At 41.3% G+C, this 24,993-nt stretch overlaps 1 protein-coding gene across 1 annotated transcript in view; it reads right to left on the bottom strand.

Moving 5' to 3' along the window:
- LANCL2 (LanC like glutathione S-transferase 2) overlaps nt 1-24,993 on the bottom strand; it is a 52,908-nt gene that overhangs the window by 5,312 nt on the left and 22,603 nt on the right. The window contains exons 4-7 of the mRNA XM_020798404.3: nt 19,616-19,763; nt 13,356-13,502; nt 12,944-13,126; nt 1,266-1,442 (exon numbers count right to left, since the gene is read on the bottom strand). Of these exons, the coding sequence (XP_020654063.3) occupies nt 1,266-1,442; nt 12,944-13,126; nt 13,356-13,502; nt 19,616-19,763 (655 nt within the window). The remainder of the gene's footprint in view (nt 1-1,265; nt 1,443-12,943; nt 13,127-13,355; nt 13,503-19,615; nt 19,764-24,993) is intronic.

Here is a 24,993-nt window from a genome sequence, read left to right as displayed (position 1 = left end):
GAATGAATTGATCTTCCTCTTTCATTGGATCTAGTAAAATTAAGGGGTATTGGCAGCATGTCAATTCTAAGGAGAAATATTCATGAGCTTACATCAGAGGGCAGTAGTAAGCAATTCTACCCATTACCTCTTCACCTGGCAAGTGTCTGACAAAGAGAAAGGAGGCCTCCCCACCAGCCTATTAGAAGTGATTTTTTCAGTCAAGCAGGAACTGACCATCCACTGAAAAGAAATCCCTCTTGATGTTAACATGATACAGTCTTACTCCCAAATTCCACTTCTTACTACTGATTAAAAATGTTAAATGTCCAAAGTGTTTATCACCCATATTCAGGCTAAGATGTGGAATTGAGAGCAAGAGCCTCCTTCCCACTAAGAACAACAGACCTTTAGTTTCAATTTAGTTTCATTCCCCACATAAATGCTGCCATGGCTGCTCCTTCACCTGAGTCATTAACTATGTTCTTCAATGAACAGTCACAAGACCTTGATTTTGTGGCAGAACTTTGACATTTAAATTAGGCAGCCAAGGCAAATAAACATGCTTTGCTGCTACAGAAATCAGCTTTCTAACATTGTTTTATGCACCTGAACTGACTGGGTGACCCTCCAGATTCTGGACTCCAATTCCCATGATCCCTTATGATTATCTGTACTAGATACAGCTGAAGGGAACTGTGTCCCAATAACATCTAGAGGGTCATCTGTGCCCCACTCCTGCAACATAGGAAAATCGCTGTCTGAGCTGGGGATGCAAATGAAACCAAATACATGCATAAGAAAGAACTTATCTGAAGAGGAAACTGATTTTTTTCCAGAAGCACATTACTTTTAGAGAAGGAAAATGATTCTTAAACTTTATAGGTTCCTATAGTTTCTGTGACACAACCAAAAAACAACTCAGCAAGGAGTGACTATGCTCAAAGAACATGGCATGCAAGCTAACAGAGTACAGGGGATACCTAGAAAACTGGAGAGAAGGCAACATAATAAAACATACCTAATAAAACAACCTGGCTAGCTGGAATTCTGCATGAGAACTTCCATACTGCAACAGACCTTAATATAAATAATGGCAATTATTTTTTAACTTTTTTTACACATTTGTGAAAATTCCTCCTTTTGCCCTACTTATTAATCACAATGGAGAAAAAAATCTTAGGTCATCAATCATAAAAAAAACATTTAGATGGAGAACACAAATAATGTATGTTTAAAAGGCAAACTAAATATATAAATCAAATCAAAACCAAAATAAAAGATACCTTGCAAGCTCGGTAGAGGTACTTTTTATCCTGAGTGAGGTGATATAGAGATAGGAAGGAGTAGGCATTTCCTGCAGTCCCATGGCAGATGCCATACCCTTTCCTCAACAATCCTCTCTGCCAAATCACATCACTACACTCCATGGCATCTTTCAGATACTTGTCTTCTTTGAAAACCTGTGGAAATTAACACATAATCATAGTGCTTGGAAGGAGGCAGGCAATCCCTCCCCCACCCCCAGTACAAACACCTGCTTTGTGCAGGACAATATTTTGTCCTCTGGATAGATCTGAACCAGCAACCTCCTAGGCCCACTACAGAGTTCCCTTCTGTGTGCTTAATAATAGGAATAAATCAACAAAACTAATGACGACAGTAATAAGTATGCCCTAATCTAGAAAAGGAGGACCCCGGATGTGACAGATTTTCAGGTGTGCAGCTGATGTGTGCTTCTATCTGCCCTGGGAGCAGGGGTGGCACTGGCCCTGCTTGGCCACAAAACTCATTGGGTGTGTGTGGTGGCACTGGTAAAATTGCTCCTTAAATATCTCACACTGGATGTGATTAAGTGCCCAAAGCACACATGCAGATAAGCAGTTCTGCTTTTATCTTTGTTTATTCATATTATCGTGTTTTAAAGTTCGATTTTTAAGCCAGGCATTAGTAGTAGTGTCTTTTTATTACAAGGGAAGAGGTTTGAGGTGAACTCCTCCACAATTTTTTCTTTGGTGGAAGGGAGCCAAACTTGAACAAGCTGTTGTAGCCTTCTCTGTTTTAAGATGCTTGAAGAAGCTGAGCATTGCATGGAAGCCTGGGATATGTAACATCACATAACAGAAGAATTCCAAAGTCAGTGACCGCAACAAAAAGGCATTTCAGTAAGAAAAGATTTGGAACTAAAAATAATAATAAAACAGAGTAGGGAAAACAACAGCTGTGTTGCAAAAGGTAGGGATGAAAGAGGCGCATGCTGCCTAGAAGGTAAGGCTTGGAAGTCCCTGGAAGTTTGTTGGAAACAACCTGTTAAAACCTTTTAAAATACTTTTAAAAACAATTTTAAAAAACAATTTTTAACAACAGAATGGGCCACTGCTATAAGAAATAGGTCTTTCCTTGAGGGCAGGTTTCCCTCTGCCCTCAAGGAGACACTCATTAGGCCCATAAGAAAGAAACCTAGTTTGGCGGCGGACGAAACTGGCAATTATAGGCCCGTCACCAATGTTTCTTTCTTGAGCAAAGTGGTCGAGAGGGTGGTGGCTGACCAGCTTCAAGCACATTTGGATGAAACAGATGCCCTGGATCCATTTCAGTCGGGCTTCAGGCCGCGCCACGGTACAGAGACGGCATTGGTCACCCTGTACAATGACTTATTGAGGGAGGCCGACAGAGGTAAAATCTCTTTGTTGGTCCTCCTCGACAACTTGGCGGCCTTCGATACCGTCGACCATGGTATCCTCCTGGGGAGGCTCTCCAAGTTGGGTATCGGTGGCTTGGCTCTGGCCTGGTTCCGCTCCTTCTTGGAGGACCGTCCCCAGAGAGTTCAGCTTGGGGAGAGTGTTTCGGCCCCGTGGAGCCTCAAATGTGGGGTTCCACAGGGGTCGACTCTCTCCCCAATGCTGTTTAAGATCTATATGAGGCCGTTGGGTGGGGTCATTAGGGGGTGTGGAGCATCGTGTCATCAATATGCTGATGACACCCAGCTCAACATCTCCTTTTCACCAACTACAGGTGATGCCGTCCTGTCCCTCCAGCGCTGCCTGGAGACCATACTGCAATGGATGCGGGAGAACGGGTTGAGGCTGAACCCGGACAAGATGGAAGTCCTGAGGGTGGGTGCCCCCGTGGCAGGTGGCTTGGGGGGCTCTCTCCCATTTGGGGGGCCACCCTGGCCGCAAAGAGTGGGGTCCGCTGCCTGGGGGTACACCTGGACCCAACGCTCACCATGGAAACACAGGTGGCGTTGGTAGTCCGTACCGCCTTTCCCCATCTTTGGCGGATTGCCCGGCTGCGGCCTTACCTAGACATGGGGGCGCTCACCACCTTAGTACATGTGCTCGTAATCTCTAGATTAGACCACTGTAACGCGCTCTACGTGGGGCTGCCTTTGAAGCTGATGCGGAAACTTCAGGTGGTGCAGAATGCAGCGGCCAGACATATCTCTCCTACTCTGGCCATGCTGCACTGGCTGCCCATCCGTTTCCGCATTGACTTCAAAGTTTTAATGCTTACATATAAGGCCCTAAATGGTTTAGGACCTCGATACTTGGCGGAATGCCTACTCCCACCTAGATCTACTCGGATCACCCCACGAGCCAGGAGGTGAGGCTGAGGAGCCTAACGCCGCGGTAGGCCCAGAAAGAAAGGACACGAAACCAGGCCTTCTCAGCGGTGGCTCCTCGCCTCTGGAATAACCTTTCTCCGGTTATTCGTGCGGCCCCTACGCTGGGCACTTTCAAGAGTCAATTAAAAACATGGTTATATGTTCAGGCCTTCCCTCCTGTCAATATTTAACTTTCTCTCTCTTCTTTCCCCCTTTCCTTATTGTTCTATTATTATATGTGTTTTAATTGATTGTAATATTTGTATGTTCCATGACAAATACTTTTATTGGAAGCCGCCCAGAGTGGTCAACCAGACCAGATGGGCGGGATACAAATCAAATCAAATCAAATCAAATCAAATCAAATCAAATCAAATCAAATAAATAAATAAATAAATAAAGTTCTTTTAAAGACTTACTTTCTTGCTAACACTCTCATCTGCTGATGAACAGAAATAGATGGTGTTACTGAACCTCTGAGGACTACAGATGTTTTTGCTACTCGTTCACTAAGAAGAACATTTTGGTCAGAGAGGTGTTTGCTGTCTCAGCTTTACCTCCAAGTAGATATTGGAGGCAGAGCTGAGGTCAAAACGGAAGCATAAAAATGGAGCAGGCCTCTTTAAGTGACTCTGAGATTGCAGACAACACATTATCTCCCCTACTATTTCATCAGGTACAGAGGATTACACCACTGATTATTACCCCTATCTCTGAACTCAGAAAGAAGCACAGTTGTTCTGGGGCTTTGGACCAATCCCCTGCCCTGACAAAGAAGACCAGAAGCTCTCTGCCATCTTCACCCACCTTGGTCAACAGACAAACACGGAAGCAAACAAAGATGGCAGATTTCATCCAGAAACAGGAATCAATGGCATCTAGGACATGGCATGATTTGGTAGTACCTATGACAGTCCAAGCAAATTTGCTTATCATTTTACCATAAAAAGGTAAAGGTTCCCCTTGACATTTTTAGTCCAGTCATGTCTGACTATAGGGGGCGGTGCTCATCCCATTTTTCAAGCCGTAGAGCCAGCGCTTGTCTGAAGACAGTTTCCGTTGTCATGTGGCAGCGTGACTAGGGAGCGCCGTTTTACCTTCCCACCGAGATGTTACCTATTTATCTACTCACATTTACATGCTTTTGAACGGCTAGGTTGGCGAGGAGCTGGAACAAAGCGACGAGAGCTCACTCCGACGCGTGGATTTGATCTTACGACTGCTGGTCTTCTGACCCTGCAGCACAGGCTTATGTGGTTTAGCCCATAGCTCCACCACGTCCCTTCATTTTACCATATACGATCCCAAATAAGGAACCACTATTGGAAAACAGTCATTTAAAAAGCTACCTGAGTGTGGACTTTGGTAAACTAAGAATGGAGGATTTTTCCTCCACCTGTTATTACTCCTGAGGAATAGGTATGAACCAATAAAAGTGAAATGTTGTGGAAGATGCAGGATGAAGGAAGAAATCCTGCAACGCATACATCTGTTCAGACTAACAAATCTATATCCATAAAGGACAGGGACAATTTATCATTGTGTGATGTAATTCTGGAAATCAGTGACTTTCTGAGGGAAATCAAAGATCTGTTAGGACTAGTAACTGGATCATTAAAGAAGAGAGTCCAGTCTACATTGGAGGATTTCTAGGGTCAAAGAAAGAAAACTCTTCATCTTGGACAGGTAAAGATGACCTATACAATCTAGTATCACCCAATATTGCTGACAGAATTGCCAGCCTTTCCCTTGAGGAGTTATTGCTCTGTGCAGATCAGAATCCTCTTGGCCCCTCTCTACCTCCGGAAAAAGATCTAGATAAAGCTGACTGTGATGTTGCCCGATATCTCATACTCATGAATCTGAAGTCAAAACATCAAAAGAAGAAGCTAGAGAAGTAAAGGTGAAACCAAACAACAAAAGGAAAGAGATAGGTCCATCTAAGAAATGGACACCCAATATTATAACAGAAAAAAAACTAAGTGTAAAAATAATGTGAAATATGAGGGCTCAAAACATTTGGTAAGAAAGCAAAATAGTTTGAAATTTAAGCTGCTTTTTAAGATGAAAGACGCAATGGATGCTGGTAAAAGGCTAAACGTGATAAAGCAAATCCACAATAAAGAAAAGAACATAAGAACAGCTCTAAAACATAAGCTTCTCCAAGTGAACTATTAAAACGCCAGGCTGATTCTAAAGCCGAGAGTCTGAGATGGAAAAATAAATCTTATGTTTCTGGAGAAGAATCCCAGACAGCAACACCGTCTGACTGGATTTAAGAGACTTCGGTGGATGCAGTGTGGCTGGGATACGTTACTCTTTGCCTTCTCTGGACTTTGTGAACTATAAATAATAGAATCTGGTGGTTTTCGGGAGAAGGAGCTGACGTGGCCAACTGGACTAAGGAGCATTAAGGGGTTAATGAAGATCACAAGACGAGCTCCAAGGACAATCTACTGGACAGTTTGAGACTTTGTGACTGTTGTTTTGTTTGTGACCACGTGTGAGTCTAATAATAGAAGCTTGCTGAACTCAGGAGAAGAAGAAATAACTGCGTCACGGTTCTAACTGATATTGTATTTGCTGGGCTAAAAGTTGATTTTTATACTACAATATTTGGACAAAGATTGGAGGGAGATCTAAGGGGAGGTTTATGATGAGGGGTTTGAATTGTTGATAAAATTGTGGAAACTGTGGAAGGATTTCTAGGGGGTGATTATTGTGGTATTTATACAAACCCCAAAGCCTGAGATGGACCCCAAAAATTCAAAAGAACAAATGGAGACTTGGTCTGTTCAATCCCAAAGTTCTGGAATAGTGGTGCAAGAAATAGAAAAGGAATGGCAGATTAATATACAAAGGCTAATATTAACAGGGTTCCAGCAAGTGAATGCAGGTCTTAGCAAAATAGAAAATTTGATGAAAGGGACGAAAGAGGGGACAGTAGATGCCAAACAAAACTTAAATGAAGTTGTACAGACTTTAGAATCGTCTGTATTAGACATGACACCAGGTAATATGAATGCAGTAGAGAGTTATCCAGTGACCCATGCAGCTTCCAAAATTAAAAAGCATTATGACAAAAATCTTAAGGAGGCAGAGATACTGAAACCAGATAATTTTATGGTGAAAATATGGGAAGTGAAAAAAATGGATATTCTGTCAGATGGGCTGAAAGACTGTTTAATTCAAAAAGAAACTGAACGATGGGATGTATTGTATAAATGGCAGCAGCTACCAGACAATGTTGGAATAACATAGAATAAAATTAAAATTAAATGATAAGATAAAAGCAGGAGGGTAATCAAACTGTGAAAAAGCAAAAAGTTGATATGTATTAGTAATATGAATTGATTGGATGATGTTATACTTTATGCTCTCCTATCCCCCAAAACCATTTTTCCTTTCCTATCCCCTCTTTCTTTCTGTACCCTCTATCCCTGTTCCTAAATAAAATAAAATTATTAAAAAAAAAAAAAAAGAACAGCTCTAAAACATGCTGGGTAAAGAAATATTTTCTTTTGCCTGTTCTCATTCTCCCAACACTCAATTTGAGTGGATGCCCCCTGGCTCTGGTGTTGAGTGAGAGGGAAAAGAGCTTCCCTCTATCCACTTTATCCACCCCCTGCATAATTTTAGACGTCTCAATCATGTCCCCCTTTAGGCACCTTTTCTCTAGACTAAAGAGCCCCAACTGCTGTAGCCTTTCCTCATAAGGGAGGTGCCCCAACTCAGTCATCATTTTAACTGCTCTCTTCTGCACCTTTTCCAGTTCCACGATTTCCTTTTTGAGGTGCGGCGACCAGAACTGTACACAATACTCCAGGTGTGGCCTTACGAGCATTTTATTTTCAATCCCCTTTTTAATGATAGCTACCATGGAATTGGACTTTTTCACTGCCACCACACACTGCGTTGACACTTTCATCGAGCTCTCCACCAGCACACCAATATCTCTTTCCCGATTCATAATGGACAGCTCAGAAACCATCAGCTGTTAGCTTTGATCTTTTTGCCCCTAAAGTAATGGCTAAAGAGATTTTAGAACAGGCGAAAAAGAAAATACTTCTTTACCCAGCGTGTTGTTAGTCTATGGAACTCCTTACCACAGGATGTGGTGATGGCATCTGGCCTAGATTCCTTTAAAGGGGGATAGGACAGATTCCTGGAAGAAAACTCCATCACAGGTTACAAGCCATGATGGGGATGTACAATCTCCAGGCTTAAAAGGAAGGTACCTCAAAATGCCAGATGCAGGGGAGAGGGGTATCCGGAGACAAGTTGTTTGTGTGCTCCCAGAGGCATCTGGTAGGGCCTCTGTGAGATACAGGAAGCTGGACGAGATGGGCCCTTGGCAGGGCTCTTCTCATGTTCTTATGAGAATAAGCCACATAGTAAAACAAATGTGGGGAAGAAAGTAGCAAATGAATTAGCATGTATGGTAGACATAGCAGCCTTAGAGGAAGCAAATTCTGTGGAACAGGATCCACATACTCCAGCACAAGGGCCACATTCATTACATGGTATGATGTCTGAAGTGCCTACCCAAGTTTGGAGATAGCCAATACTGGAACTGATGAAGGTAATCCAATTCTGGTTTTGATCCAAGACAGAAATACAAATTTTAGGTTTGGAATGTGGAAGAGTAGAAGGTATAATGGGGTGGTGGAACATGTTAATAAATGTTCTAACAAGATGTTAACTGCTAGGAATCAGTGGCAAAATAGTGATCTAAAACAGATAAAGAATAAGGAACTAATTATGACTGAAGGGAACAGTTCAGTCTCAGAGGTGGAACTGAATGGCAAAACACGTATTGACATGATGGGAGGCTAGAGGATTCAGAAAATAATTCCATTAATTTCTTGGAACACTGCAACAATTATTGGTTCAATAAGCTGATGGACAACAGCTTTATAGAATATATTAAACAATTTCACATAATTTGTTTCCAAGAAACTTGGACAAATGAATTTCTATCCAAGAGTTTTCTTCTTATTTTCACCCTGCCATTAGAGTTAATAGCAAAGGAATAAAGGTGGAATGACAGTTTGCATGTCAACAAGTAGAAGAGCTGTCTGTACTCTCCCAAAGCTTTCAGGCAGTCCATCTACGTAATTTTGTTGATTGCAGCTTAATTTGTATTAATGTCTATATTCAACCTAAAGGTTTAATGGACAGTGACAGTAATATCTGGACTTTGTTAGATTCCCAGCTAGAAAAAAATTCAGAAGAATAACCTCAAACATCAGTAATTATTTTGGGGATTTCAATGCTAGAATTGGAGGTAATAATGCTGTTGTAGCAGAAAAAAATTGGTCTACTGAGTGAAGATTTGTAGGAATTTCCTCCCAGAAAATCAGGAGATCAAGATATGTGTATTAATAAATCTGGCTTCAAGTCATTTAATACTATTTATAAATAGCAACTGGTCATTTGTAATGGCTCAGGATAGGGAGATTCAGAAGGGGAGTTTACTTTCTCCTGTTGAAGAGGAGGAAGTAGAGTCGATTATATCCTCTTGTCATCAGTAGGAGTTCCATGGTTCAAATAATTTTTAGTGAGGCAAAGACCTGAAAGTGATCACCAGCCTTTGCTTATAGATATGGTTGTTCCTGGAGCACTGGTTGTCCTGAAAGACGTATTTTTATCCTCACATACCCAATCAAGGCAAGTGTAGGCGTAAACAGAATTCAAAAATGCAGAGTACTTCTCTCGCCTATGGAACAACTTACCTGTAGAAATCTGCCCGGCTCCCTCGCTGAAGGCCTTCAATACTAGCTTGAAGACATGGCTATACAGACAGGCCTTCCCTACAGCTGTTATCTAGCCTATCTTCCTTTTCCTCCCCCCCCCTCTCATTTTTCTTCTTTTTTCCTTTCCCCATCTTGGACTTTGTGATTAATTTGGATTTTACCTCAGTTTATTTTTATGTTATATGTAAACCGCCCAGAGTAGACATATTCTAGATGGACGGTATATAAATCTAATAAATAAAATAATTTAGAAAATCTATTATATAGCCTCACATTAATTGGCTAGAGAAAGGAGTTAAAGCCAATATTAAGTAAACCTAATTGTAATGGAGCAAAACATAAATCCAACACTGAATGGTTGGATGGAGAATGGAGAGAGAAGAAATGAGAAGTAAATAATTTGGTTAAAAAAATGAAACAAAATCACAGTGATCTCCAGTTATTAGATCTGGTACAAACTCGTAGGCGATAAACAATTGCGAAAAGAAAATGACTTGAAAATAAGATGTTCCTCTATGGCAACAGCTTGAAATAGGAGCAGTGAATAAGGATGCTGCTAAATTTTGGACATTAGTATCACAAAAATCTAAGCAACCAAAACTCAATGGTGATGGCAAATAGTGTGTGATAAACAAGAAGAATTTTTACACAGATATTTAATTCAAAGCTTCCCAATCATGAAACTCTGCTATATAACAAGTATATAAAGGTAAATGAAACTGACCCATGGCCTCCAGTGACACCAACAGTGGTTAAAAAACCGATGAAAGCATTGAAATACAAAAAGGCTCCAGGTGAATATATGTTACCATCTGAATTTTTCTTAGAAAATATTAATTGGTGGTCCCTAGTGCTGGCAAAATTGTTTACTTTCATAAATATAACTGGTAAGCTTCCTAAAGCTGGGAGACTATAACTGTACCAATTTACAAGAAAGATAAAAGTGATCCAGATAATTACAGGCCTGTAAACCTACTGGATGTGACCTAAAAATTATATGCTTGGTATTAGATAGAATCTAACAATATCATCGTTGAACAACAAGCAGTTTTAAGGAAATGTAGGAGTACTACTGATTAATGTTACATCTCGTATCATCTTATGAACAAATATGACACAATTTTTTTAGATCTTACAAAAGCATTTGATAGAATTGAGAAAGGCTTTAGAATTCCAATACTGATAGGAGATTATTGACTTTTATTAGAATGTTGTATATCGACACACCTGCAAGCATGAGAGTTGGCCTTTACGACCAGCTGTCAGATTTAATTCCAACTTCTAAGGGAGTATGGCCGGGCTGTTTATTAGCCCTCATCTGTTTTAATCTTTATATAAGTGATGCAGTTTTGGAGTTTGAAAGCCTAGGATATTTTCCTGTTTCAGTTTCAGTGCACAAATTGTCAGTTTTGCTATATGCAGATGATACAGACTTAATATCACACATGAGACACTTGAAAGACGTTTGCACAATTTGCTGTAAGGAATATCTTCAGATAAATAATGCTAAAACAAATGTTGTAGTGTTTGGAAACCACCCATTGAAGCATAAGTGGTCTCTGGATGGCCAAGTGATTGAACAAGTGAAATATTTTAACTACCTTGGTGTATGGTTTGCAGACAGGGGCAACTGCTCACATCTTCGGCTTTGAAGGCTACAAGAGCTGCATATGCAGTTCTGAGCTTCTCCCAGAACAAAAGGTGGGGATATGATCACTCCTGCTTTAAGAGTATTTTCATCCCACCGTTATTTTATGGAGGAGAAATTAGGAGAATTACAAAAGCAAAACATTTGGAAACTGTGCAAAATAAATTTTACAAATTCTTGCTTGGTTTGCCTCTATCTACCCCAGCATCCAGAATTAGAGCTGAGATTGAGATTATGTCAGTAAAATTCTATATCTATGTTGCCTGGTTTATGTATTACTTTAAGCTCCTTAAATATGGAGGATTCCAGGTTACCTAAGAAATGATTTCTAGTACAAATGAAATCTGGCAGACAAAAAAAAAAAAAAACAAAACAAAACTGGATGGCTAATTGTGAAAAACAAATGCTAGCCTTTGAGTCAATCCCACAAAATATACAAACAAGAACTCTGAAACAGATCCACAAATGTATAAAGAAAAGGCTAAATGATTTTTATCCTCAGCAAGATCTAAATTAAGATTTCATTAGCTTCCCCTTATTTGCATTTTTACATTATCCTATAGATTTATGTATTATCTATATGAACTGTCAGCCCTTCCCCTTAGAAAAGCATTTTTGGCACTAAGATTTCAAACTCTGCCTTCACTATATCTGGAAGGACGGTAAACCCAGGCACCAAGATCTCAGCGCTTTTTTATGTGGAGCACAAGCAGAAGAGGACAGACAACTTTATTTAGTGCACTGTCCCATATACAGTGAACCTAGCACAAGTTTCAGAGCAATTTTGCTAAAGGATAGGCTAGATAAAAATGATCAAAATAAAATCATCTCTCTGTTATCTGACACCAACAAGGTGGTAACAGATAGAGTGGTGAGACTCGCTGTGGCTGCCCAGAAGTTAAGGAAAGAGTATCTGAAGACCCACAAAAGTAACTGAAATTACTTACTTTTTATTGAAATTGAATGTGCATTTTAATCATTTTATATTTTGCTTTTAATTCAGCATTTTGGTGAATGTACATATTTGTATTTGTATCTGTTAGCATTGTGTTTGTTAAACTAGCACCTTGCTCATGTATTCATTATTATCTATAGTTATGTTTTAATTTGGTGGAAGCTGAATGACCAAAGTAGTCAAAACAAGAATAAAAGTACAAGTGAACTGAATACAATTAGATGGCACAACGCATAAATCTGTATATATTATTCAGATAGCTGAGATGTGCATGTTTACCAGATGAGGCTGGATCTGCTATTTGGTTATATATAAAATTGATAACAAAACACTAAGCACCTTAACTGAAGCCTACAGTCAAACAAATCAGATCATTTTTTGAACAGCACAGCCATAACAAAAACTGTGTTTGAATATCTTAACCACTTTCAAAAGCAGTTTGTCAGACGGCAAAGGAAGGAGTGTTGCTTAGATTTGCATTCCTGCCAAGGAGCACCTTGTCCTCTTGGGCTAATATAATCAAATTTTACAGACATTTTAGATCTTGGTCAGTGCTGGCCCTACCATTAGGGCCATAAAGTGAGGCAACCAACTCAGGCAGCAGATTCAGGTAATCTGAATATATATGATCAGGAAAAGGGCATCTAATTGCTATTTAATTTGTTATACTGGAGCTCTTTACTGCTAGAGCTGAAGAATTACTTGGGGGATTTCTCCCCTGTATGCCCAAATAATATGGCCATCCCTTAGGTGGGAGCTGCATTTGCTGCCCTGACTCAGACAGGAGAAGTTCTTGGGTTCATTCTGATCTTTGTTCATAGTAACAAGTTTCTTACCCATGCAGCAGATAAAGTTTTACTGGATTTTGAGAAAGAAGGGTAACATAAAGATGGAGGAACATTAGTGGGCATCTAACAGGCTCCTATTAGGAATCTGAAAAGCTGACTTTCATGGTAAAATACTGTATGGGTTTCTCATGTAGGAAAACAAGGGCATACCTTATATGCTTGCATGAGCATATGGATAACTCCTGGGGCACCATGACACCAATGCACCAATCTGTCAGTTTCGTTGCTTAAAGATGAAGGATAATTCCCAGATCGGAATTTTTTATGACGCACATAGTCGATGCTTGGCTTCACCAGTTCTGACAAAGTCTCCTGATCCACATTGGCAGCTGGCTAAACAAATGCACACAATAAAATGTTTTTAGAAAAATAACAATATTACTGTTCATCCGCATTGTCATTGAGAAATCTAGTAAATTACTTTTCCTTTTGCCTTCCATTATCGTTTAACTAGGCAACAGCAAATGTGGGGCACAGCCCCACTGTGTTAAGGGGAAAATCTAGCCTAAGAACCATGAATGGTGGGTTAACCAGGCAATAAACTTTCCTCAGGAAACATTACCTGCATTAGCATGTAGTAGATCCCAGACACACCGTGAGCTGCACCAACATACTGCTTCTTGTGCCATTGGTACAATAATGGACACCGTTCAGTCTTTTTTTCTTCCCTGGAAAAGTTTTTACCGGATTCAATGATGGAGTCCACTACCTAGAGAGGAGGGAAAAAAGGGAGATATCCAACTATTCCAAGAAAACTCACATTTGATCAGCATGTTTTATAACCAACAAATATAAAAATGCTGTATTTTCTTAAAAAACACACACACTGACATAAAAACACAATGCTTTATGTTGGCTCAAAAAGAAAAAGAAAAAGTGTCAGCTCCAGCCCAACTACTGGACAATGCCTGTGATATCATTGGTGTCAAGCAGACACTGGAAATGTTACTTCTTTGGATTACAACTTCTAGGATCCTCCACTGCAGGGGATTCAAGGGTTCTAGGGAAACTGAAGGGATTCTGAGAGGCCTTGTCCAAAACGTATTTTTTCTAAGCTTTGGTGTCAAATAGTAACTTCTCTCAAATCAGGAATTTTTAAAAGCTGTGTCTCATTAGCATTAATGCAAAGAAACTGAGAAATTGGGGAACATGAGGCCCATGTTAGAAAATCAGACTTCTTTTTGTGTGCCCGGGAAAGTTGGCTGAGAACTGTCATGGCCAGCAACAAGGAGAAGGTAACACTGGCAGCTTATTTTGTCAGAAAGAGGCCTTTGAGGCCAAGTCAACGTCTTCCCTGGTGCTGCACTAATTAGATGATTTCAGCTGTACTCTTGTCTTCATTAACATTTGAAGGAACTCAAAGCCTGATTGGTGAATCATCTGGAAAGGTCTGGACTGGGAGGGTTAATGTATAAAAATAGCATGAAGGAGTCACTCTGTATATGCTTCAGAAATACGCTGACTTACACGTTTCTGTGTGAGTATTAGTTGGAATAGTTTAGCTTTATTATTTTCTTGTTTGTTCACTTGATTGCCATGCCATAGCTTTGTCTCAATCAAATTTTTGCAACAAACGCTTTTTGAAACCATTTCTGTCATTTTGCTTTTTAGTCTTTTCATTCTATTTAAAATAATATGAAACTTCTTCAACTGTCTGAGTTTTCAACTCAGAAGATTAATGGTATTAAAACCAAGTTTTGCCATGAGCATCTAGCAAGAATTGTTGGTGCTTTTGCAAATGTGATGGAAACTACTTTGCAAGGTGGGCATATTGGTCCTAACTGCCTAGCCTTGTGGAATTGTGGACTCCCTGGAAGCACTACCAAGTCTAAAAAGACTGATGTGTTAGGAGGGAGGCTGGTTCCATAGTCCTAACCACAACTCACTCACCTGGGCTCACCCCCCCCCCCCAGGGCTAAACTGGGCAGTATAGCTAAGTGACGGGCTCTCTGAATCTGAGCACAAATTACTTCTTGGCCCATCTGATGTATTTTTGAAAGGCTTCACTGTTGAGCATCAGCAGGTTTGCCTCCCCCAACCCCAATGCTCCTCAGGTAGCAATACCTCACTTTTTGGGAACTTTTTGTTCTATCTTAATGTCTTCTCGGAATGCCAAGGCATTCTTCCTCTTCAATCTGCTCTTCAAGGCAAGTAAAGGGGGCATGGTATCTGTCAGCCATCTTTCCATTATGTACTGGGACAGCATTTCATGTCTTCCATTGATGCTGGATAAGCACAAGAATTAATAGTGTTCAGGGAAATCTGAGTTCACAAAACGTATCTGGAAAGGCAAGAAAAGGGTAGGAAGGGCCCAGGAAGGTGAGCAGCAGTTCTGCACCAACAAAGATGTGGGAAGAGTTGATTCCAACCTATACAGCCCTAAATGGTTTGTGCCCAAATGATCTCAAATTTATTTATTTATTTATTTGATTTATACCCCACCTATCTGGACCACCGGACCACTCTAGGCGGCTTCCAATATAAAATCAGACAATAAAAACACAAACAAATACATAGTAATACAAAACAACTATAATAAAATAAAAATAGGGAAATTAAGAAAATCAAGAATTGGCTGGAGGGAAGGCCTGAATGAACAACCATGTTTTAAATTGGGTTTTAAAGATGCCCAGCGTAGGGGCCGCGCGAATCATCGGAGGGAGATTGTTCCAGAGGCGAGGAGCCACCGCAGAGAAGGCCCGGTTTCGTGTCTTCTCCTTCCGGGCCTCTCTCGGCGTCAGGCTCCTCAGCCTCACCTCCTGACTCACTTGGGTGATCCGGGTAGACCTTGGTGGAAGCAGGCGTTCCGCCAAGTATCGAGGTCTTAAACTGTTTAGGGCCTTATAAGTAAGCATTAAAACTTTGAAGTTGACGTGAAACAGCCAATGCAATGTGGCCAGTGTTGGAGAAATGTGTTGGTGTTTTCTCACTCTGGTGAGGAATCTGGCCGCCACATTCTGCACCACCTGAAGTTTCCGCATCAGCCTCAAAGGCAGCCCCACGTAGAGCACGTTACAGTGGTCTAATCTTGAGATTACGAGCGCATGTACCAAGGTGGTGAGCGCCCCAGTGTCGAGGTAGGGTCTCAGCCGGGTAATCTGCCAAAGATGGAAAAAGGTGGTGCGGACTACCGACGCCACCTGCGTTTCCATGGTGAGCGTCGGGTCCAGGTATATGCCCAGACTACGAACCCCACTCTTCGCGGTCAAGGTGACCCCCCCAAACGTGAGAGAGTCACCCAAGCCACCTACCACGGGGGCACCCACCCTCAGGACTTCTGTCTTGTCCGGGTTCAGCCTCAGCCCATTCTCCTGCACCCATTGCAGTACGGCCCCCAGGCAGGGCTGAAAGGACAGGACAGCATCACCTGCAGTTGGTGAAAACGAGATGTAGAGCTGGGTGTCATCGGCATATTGATGACACGAAGCCCCACACCCCCTGATGACCCCACCCAACGGCCTCATATAGATGTTAAACAGCATTGGGGAGATGATCGACCCCTGTGGAACCCCATAATTGAGACTCCACGGGGCCGAGACACTCTCCCCAAGCTGTACTCTCTGGGTGCGGTCCTCCAAGAAGGAACGGAGCCAGGCGAGTGCCGAGCCACCAATTCCCAGCTCGGAGAGCCTCCCCAAGAGGATACCGTGGTCGATGGTATCGAAGGCCGCCGAGATGTCGAGGAGGACCAGCAGAGACATTTTGCCCCTGTCGGCCTCCCTTCACAGGTCATTGTACAGGGCGACCAATGCCGTCTCTGTACCGTGGCACGGCCTGAAGCCCGACTGAAACGGATCCAGGGCATCTGTTTCATCCAGGTGAGCTTGGAGCTGATCAGCCACCACCCTCTCAACCACTTTGCTCATGAAAGAAACATTGGCGACGGGCCTATAATTGCCAATTTCATCCGCCGCCAAACTAGGTTTCTTTCTTATGGGCCTAATGAGTGTCTCCTTGAGGGCAGATGGGAATCTGCCCTCAAGGAAAGACCCATTTATTATTACTGTGGCCCATTCTGTTGTTATTGGCCTGGCTGCTTTGATTAGCCAGGCCGGGCAAGGGTCAAGGGAGGAGGTGGTGGCTCGACAGCAATCGAGCACCCTGGCCACAGAGTCACGCACTACAGGCTGAAAGGAGTTGAAAGTCACCGGGCAAGACGGAGTGCTGGACATCTCTGTTCGACTCACTGTATTTAAAAAAGGAGAGAGCTCCTGGCGGGTGGCCTCCACTTTAGATTTAAAGAAGGCTGCAAACTGGTCAGGTGAAAAACCAGGGGGAGGCCTATCACATGAACCAGTTCCGGATAGGTCGCACACTATACGGAATAACTCCGCCTGCTGGTTGACGCTTCGCTTATCCGGTTAGCAAAGAATGATCTACATGCAGCCTTTACCTTAGTCAGGTAAAGGTTAGTTGCGACTCTAACAGCTATCCAATTATAATCCGTCGGGTTCTTCCTCCACCTATGCTCTAGCCTTCGCCTACATCATCACTCGGAGCTCCTGGTTAAACCAGGGCTCAGGCCGAGCTCTGAGCTGGAGAGGGCGTTTAGGCGCGATTGTGTCTACAGCACTAGTGGCAGCGATGGACCAGCTGTCAACCAGAGCCTCGACAGGAGCACCAGCCAGGTCAGCCGAAACACCTCTTATGGCCTCCTGGAATCCAACAGGATCTAGTAGCCTTCGAGGGTGGACCACAGAAATAGGTCCCTGCTCCCCACGAGGGGGGAGTGCCACTGAGAGGTTACATTTTATTAGGTGGTGATCTGACCATGACAAGGGGACCAACACGAGGTCAGTCACCACCAGACCACACTCACTCCAACTGGTGGAAAAAACCAGGTCCAACGTATGGCCACCCACGTGGGTGGGGCCGATGACATGTTGGGACATGTTCAAGGAAGCCATGGTTTCCAAGAACTCAAGAGCTGGCCTTGTAGTCTCTGCCCCCATGTGCACGTTGAAATCACCCAAGACAAGAAGCCTCTGGGATCCCAACAATGCCGCAGAGACAGAGTCGGCCAGCTCTGGTAGGGAAGTGGCTGGGTCGCGGGAAGCGCGGTAACCCAGCAAAATCCCAATACCATCCCTAGCCCCTATTGACACGTGGAGTGCCTCTAGACCTGGCTTTACCACCGAGGAGCGCCTAGTAGCCTCTAAGTTGGATTTGTAAACAATGGCTACTCCCCCCCCGCCCCTCCAGTCTACCCTGGTGCTGGACTGCATAACCGGGCGGGCAGATGAGAGCCAGGGGAGGGCCACCCTCCCCATTGAGCCACGTCTCGGTTATGCATGCCAGGTCTGCATCCTCCTCCAGGATAAGGTCGTAAATCACCTGGGCCTTATAAGAAACAGACTTGGCATTCAACAGCAGCAGGGATATAGTGGAAGGCAGGCTGAGCTGGCTACCTCGATACTGAGGGTTGGTCACAGTCTCAGAACAATGAACAGCCTTCAAGCATCTGTTCATTGTTCTTCTAACACGAGTAGGGACCACATCAAAGACCACATCTCCCTTTATAAGTCTCATGGCACAGTGGTTAAACTGCTGTACTGCATCCAAATCTGTGCTCACGACCTGGGATTCAATCCAAGGTTGACTCAGCTTTCTATTCTTCCGAGATCAGTAAAATGAGTACCCAGCTCACTGGGTGGGTGGGCAGGCGGGCAATGTGTAGCCTGCATAATAAATTGTAAACCATCCAGAGAGTGCTTTAAGTGCCATGGCAGTATATAAGCAGCACACTTTGCTTTGCTTGAGTGTCAGTATGATCATTAGGAGAGGTCTTTTTTCCCATCCTGCCACCTTCACAGGTGAATTTGGCGGATACATGGGAGAGGGTGCTCCCTATTACTGCTTCCAGACTTGGAACTCCCTCCCACAAGAGGCCAGGCTGGTGGCCTCTATTCTTCTGCATCAAGGCAAACACATTCTCTTTAGGCAAGCTTTCTCAGAGTGACTGGTTGCCTAAGAGCTTCATGGCACAGTGGTTAAACTGTAGTATTGCACTCAGAACTCTGCTCACTGTCAGTGTTCAATCCCAGTGGATTCTGACATCCATCCTGAGGTTGATTCAACCTTCCATCCTTCCGAAGTTGCTAAGATGAGTAACCTAGTTCAATGGGGGAGGGGGGCAATGTCTAGCCTGTATAACTAAGCTGTAAACTGCCCAGAGAGTGCTTTGAGCACTGTGGGGCAGTATATAAGCAGCACACTTTGCTTTGCCCGAGTAGTGTTTTTAAAGGGATTGTTGTACCCTTACTGCTTTGAATGCGTTTTGGTGTTGCTTATGTATTTTTTTGTATTGTATTTGTTTGGTCCTTTTTAGTATTTGGATTCTCAATGTTGTTTGATTTAATATTGTCTTTTAATTATGTAAGCCAACTTGGGTTCTTTTAAGGAGAAAGGCAGAGTAAAAATATTTTAAATAAACAAACAGTTGAAAGGCATCACACCTTATATTCTTTCCTCCCAACGGAAGTGAGTTGGTCACATGGCCAGAACCAAATATTTGCAATATGCAGCAAATTCCACCCTGCCCCCTTTAGGGACTGTATAGAATTCTTAACACCGATTTGTTATTTAGGGAGATGGGACAACATCCCTCATGTGCCTTTTCCCTGGCAGTGAATATACGATACTAATCAAGGAAGCAGGCAGCTATATTCTGTCATTCTATATCAACCAAAGCTTGCCGTCTGAGACAGCCATTTTATTGGTTAATGATTTGGTCAGGCTTGCTCTGTATGAGGTCAACCACAGAATTTTCTACCATTCAAAGAAAAACTGGACAGGCAATTTTGGAAACATGTCTTCTCTTACCTCTTTAATAACAGACTGTGCTACTGTCTCGGGGCCAATTTCAGTATTCAAATAAAGCAATGCATAAAGATAGCCCGCTCTTCCATAGAGCAACTCATCCGGAAGGTCAGAATCTGTTGCAAGGACTATTCTCTGGAGCTGCAAAAGCCTGAAGTAAGTAAAAGTAGGGGGGGGGGATTAAGCCTCTTTCAGTATTGCTTTCTCATGAGAACACACCAAGTTATCTGCTGTGAACAAGGGGCACAATCCAATCAAGGCCTGGAAATCACAACCTGCCTGAGTAAGAGTTTGTCGTGCTTATAACAGCCTCACAAAAATTAATGGAAAAAGTTGGTCGTGATTAAGATGCCCCATTGATTTCAATCGGTCTATTCTTCACATACGCAATGTGGTGCCATGGCTAGAGTGACAGACTAGGACTCTGGAGAACTGGGTTTGAATCTCCAGTCATTTTACCAGTAAAACCATTCCATAAATACCTTGCTTACCTTGAAAGCCCTATTACGGTGGCTATAAGTTGGTTCCAATTTGATGGCACAGAACAACAACAACTCTTCACATGCCTAAATCTGGACTGCAGTCTCCTTAAACTTCCAGAAGACTGTGCTTCATAGAACATAGAATAATTTAGTTGGAAGAGGCCTGTAAGGTCACAGAGTCTAACTCCTGCTCAATGCAGGAATACACAGGATGACATGAGAAGGGCTGAAGCATAGCAAAATACAGTCACTGAACCTGCACCCTACAAAAAGAAGAGAAGAGTAGTTGTAGTAAGAGACACCCTACTGAGTGGAACTGAGACTGAAATATGCCAGGAAGATCCATGGACTCGCCAGGTATGCTGTCTCCCTGGAGGTCAGATAAGGGATGTGACGGCAAGACTGCCATCACTCATAAAACCTACAGATACATATCCCTTTCTTCTTGTCCACATGCAAACGAACGACACAGCCAAGAGGAGCTCTGAAGAAATCACATCAGACTTCGAAGCTCTGGGAAGGAAATTCAAGGACTTTGGGACCCAGATAGTTTTTTTTTTCATCCATCCTACTAGCACTAGGAAGAGGAATAGAAAGGGAAAGGAAAATACTCCAGGTGAATGAGTATGGCTAGAAAGGTGGTGTTGACTTGAGGGATTTGGTGTCTGGGACCACAGGCTAAGCTTCCTGAAAAAAGGACTGCTAGCAAGAGATGGCTTGCACCTAACAAGGACTGGGAAGAATGTGTTTGGCCACAGCATGAAGAACTTCATCAGGAGAGCTTTAAACTGAATTGGAAGGGGAAGGGAGATGCAAGCAGAAAGTTAAAGACAGATGAAGCCTTACACACAAGAGAAACAGATCAAACTTTCAAATGGGGGTCAATAATAACATCAATATTATTACTGTAGTAATATTCATAAAAATATACAAAGACACACAATATCTGGTGTCTATATATGAATGCCAAGAGTATGGGAAACAAACAAGAACACCTGGAAATTTAGTTCAGGAAATATGATTTGATAGGAATAACTGAAACTTGGTGGGATGACTCCCACAACTGGAATACAGCATTGAAAGATAGAAATTGTTCAAAACGAACAGAAAGAATAGAAAGAGAGGCAGAGTTGCAGTATTATGTAAAAAAAACCCACACACATTCCTTCACAGAAATACAGGAGATTGATGTCCCCTTGAGAGCATCTGGACATGCAACAAGCTGCCCCCAGACTATGGAATGCCCTCCCGACTGAGATTCGTCTGGCGCCGACACTGATGACATTTTGGCACCAGGTCAAAACCTTCCTGTTCCAGAAGGCTTTTAATTGAAATAATATGAACTGTGGGTCCTGATGGCAATTTTAGAGTATCTATTTTAATTGTATTTTAATTGTTTTATCTTTTTATTGTATTTTAATAGTTGTAAGCCACCTTTAGGTAGAGTGGGCAGCATATAAGTTAAATAAATAATTAAAATATTTCTACTTATATATTTACCACTACACTAAATTAAAGTTTATTAATCCATCAGACCTTTCTTAGCAGCAACTACTCTAAACCATACTATAAACTGTCTCAGGTTCCTTGCCTTTCAAAAGAGTATAAATCCAGGAGAGCATTAGACAGGGCCATTCAGAGAAAGAGAGAGACTCATAAGAAGAAAGAACTAGCTGCACTTGCAAATTTGGCCCCACTTGATTCTCAGAGGGCAGCCCAACTGCCATTCAATTAAGCATGATTGGAATTCCACACTTTATAACTCTTTGTTCCCCTTCATAAAACAGTCTGGCTGCACCTACATGTAGAGAGCATCTCCCTGACTCTCCAGAAGGAAAAGGAATTCTGTTTAAAATGGAAACACTGATATCACAAGCGGGGTTTGAGATTAATCTTGCTAAGACTGCAGATCAGGAAGAGACTGATTAAATTTCTAAATATAAACTGCACTAGGATGCCTGTGGGCAAAGCCCTCAAGACCTAATCTGCAATATTGGGTCCCATAAATGATGCAGGCAGAAATAACAGGTACAGCCACCATTCAGAATGCAAGTGCAAAAATCCTTGGTTTTTATAACCATTCTTATCAGCTTAAGTACAGGATAACAGGAAAAGATCTCAGAAGTTTCTGGATCTCAAATATAATCATTCTTTCCAGGGATGCAAATATTAAAAGGAACAAATGGAAACAAATGAGTAGTTCAATCTTCCTGTGAGGGAAAACAATTTCTACCAGACTCAGGTAGCTAACCAAGTCACAATTTAGAATCTGATAGAGAGGCTGTCTTTGCTTTGCAGCTGTTAAAGTGACCTTGCTACCTTCTATTCCTGTGGATGGGTAAGGGACATCTGAAAAAGCCGCAAGCTCAATTCATCTTGTGTCCTTATTATTACACTAATTTATTTATTTATTTATTTATTGTATTTATACCCCGCCTATCTAGTCATTTGTCTCAACATTTTGGGAGGCCTAATACTCCCAAGTGGTTGAACATTTATTTATTTAAAATATTTTACCCTGCCTTTCTTCTTAAAATAAATAAGCCAAGGAGCCTGCATAACTGAAAACACAATATTAAAAGCTAAAAACAGTAAAGTATTCAAATATTAAAGAAGTACTAGTAAGATTGTATTTAAAATGTTAGGTAAAAAAATTACCAAAACGGATAGTTCGATATTAATTAATCCTTAACCCAAGCTTATTTTCTTTGCAAAACTGCAACCTCCAATCAAAGTTGGGGAAAATGTATTGGATTTAGACATAGAACAGCATCATACCAATAGCTAACAATCAACGTGTTTCTCATAAAATACAAAATTTTCTTCCTTTATGGTTTAAATATTTTGGCAGAGTTGTGGTGTAAATCAAGGCACAACATGCATAAACAATAAATACAATAAAATATATTTTGCATTGAACACAAACAAAAATAATTTGCACATGAAAATATTTAAATATGTGACAAAAACTTACTAGCTGAAACCATGATGTACACATAGATTCATAAAAAATGAAAACTACTTAAAAATGCTGGTGCAATAGAAAGGAGCTTATTGGCATCATAATTATCACATGTTGGGGACATAAATGTCAACCATAAAGATCTTTTCAAGCCCAACTCTTGGCGACAGTACACTAAACTAAATGGATCTTGTGTGGTAAAATCCATAGATGTTTATTTGGAAAGAAGACCTTCTGATTTTAGTGAAACTAACTTGACATTTTGCGCAAGAATTACTGCCTTATCGTGCTCCAGCAAATTTTTAAAAATGCAAATAATGGCACCCCCATATAGCCTAGATCATGGGTCTCCAAACTTTTTACAGTGAGGGTCACGTAATATATTTTCCATATTTTCGAGGGCCAAAACCCACCCACCCATTCACACGCACATGTGGGCCAGATTGGCCCGCAGGCCGTACTTTGGAGACCCCTGCCCTATATCATACGGAAAGCCCGAATGGATTCAGATTAAGGAGCGAAAATTGGTGGAAGAAACATCAATAAATTAAGGTCTACAAATGACATTGTTTTACCAGCAGAAAGTGGCAATGACATGAAATGACTGTTAGGGAAGGTGAAAGAGGAAAGTGCCAAAGCAGGACTGCAGCTGAAAGTTAAGACAAATATCATGACTACAGAGGAACTACACAACTTTAACACTGACAATGAAGAGACTGAAATACTCTAGTTTTTTTATACCGTGGTTCAATCATCAAGCCTAACGGAAACTGCAGCCAAGAAATCAAAAGAAGACTGGGACTAGAAGGGCATCCATGAAGGAACTAGAAAAGATCATTGAGTGTAAAGATGCATATTATAAAACTTTGAAAAAAAATTTTAGTACCGAGGCTCAAAACTTTATTTAATAATATAATGGAAGGAGAGGAAAGTCTATCCTCCTGGAAGAATTCACTAATTATTCTAACATTAAAATGTAATAAAGATCCCAAGGATGTGAAAGCTTATAGACCTATTTCTTTAATTAACGAAGATGTTAAGATTTTGGCTGAAAGGATGAACAGTTTCATCGGAAAATACACAAAGACCAATCAAAATGGATTTATAAAAGGGAAGCAAATGGAAAATGTAACCAGAAGAGTATTGAATGTAATTCACTATTTATCTAAAAGTAAAAAGAAAGCCGGGATAATGGCATTAGATATTTTTAAGTCTTGGGTCCTTTCAGGGAGAAAAGTGGGATAGAAATATTTTAAATGAATGAATGATTTGATGGAATAGCCGGCACTAAAAAGGTTGGTAGAAAAGCTTGAATGTGGTATACAATTAGAAGTATAATTCATCAATTATACTGTAAAAAATTTGCCACAGTATTAGTGAATGATGGAGCAACAGAACAAATTTTAGCAAGCCAAGTTATGTGATGAGAATGCCCTCTTTCCCCAATACTATTTGCTGGCAAATGCTATTAGGGAAGATAAGTCAATACAGGGTATAGGCCAAAAAGATTAATTTATTTGTTTATTACACATTACTAGCAACTGAGGTTCCATCTACTGTTACAGAGCATATAAAAGCTCATTTGGAAAAAGCTGGAGAAGTAATCAGCTTAAAAATAAATTGGTTTAAATCAGAAATGATGTTATTTAATTGTAATAATTTTAAAAAAGCACTGATAAAGGAAAACTTGATATTAAAATAGAGTATTAAATATTTGGGAAAAATCAAACAAAAAAAATTTCACAGGATCTAAAAAGAAAAATTTTAAGGAATTGATATTAGAAGTGAAAATTGAAGAGAAGGAATACAGGAAGATTAAGCTATCTTGGTTTGATCAAATTGCATTCTACAACATGAAAATTTTGCTGAGGTTTAATTTTTTTTTAAAATTATCAATAAGGAATGAAGAAATAAAAGAACAGGAAAACATGATTAAT

Source organism: Pogona vitticeps, chromosome 6 (assembly GCF_051106095.1).
Source record: "Pogona vitticeps strain Pit_001003342236 chromosome 6, PviZW2.1, whole genome shotgun sequence".
Classification (NCBI taxonomy): Eukaryota; Metazoa; Chordata; class Lepidosauria; order Squamata; family Agamidae; genus Pogona; species Pogona vitticeps.
Note: the sequence above shows the minus strand (reverse complement) of the source record. Positions and strands in the feature narration are given on the sequence as shown.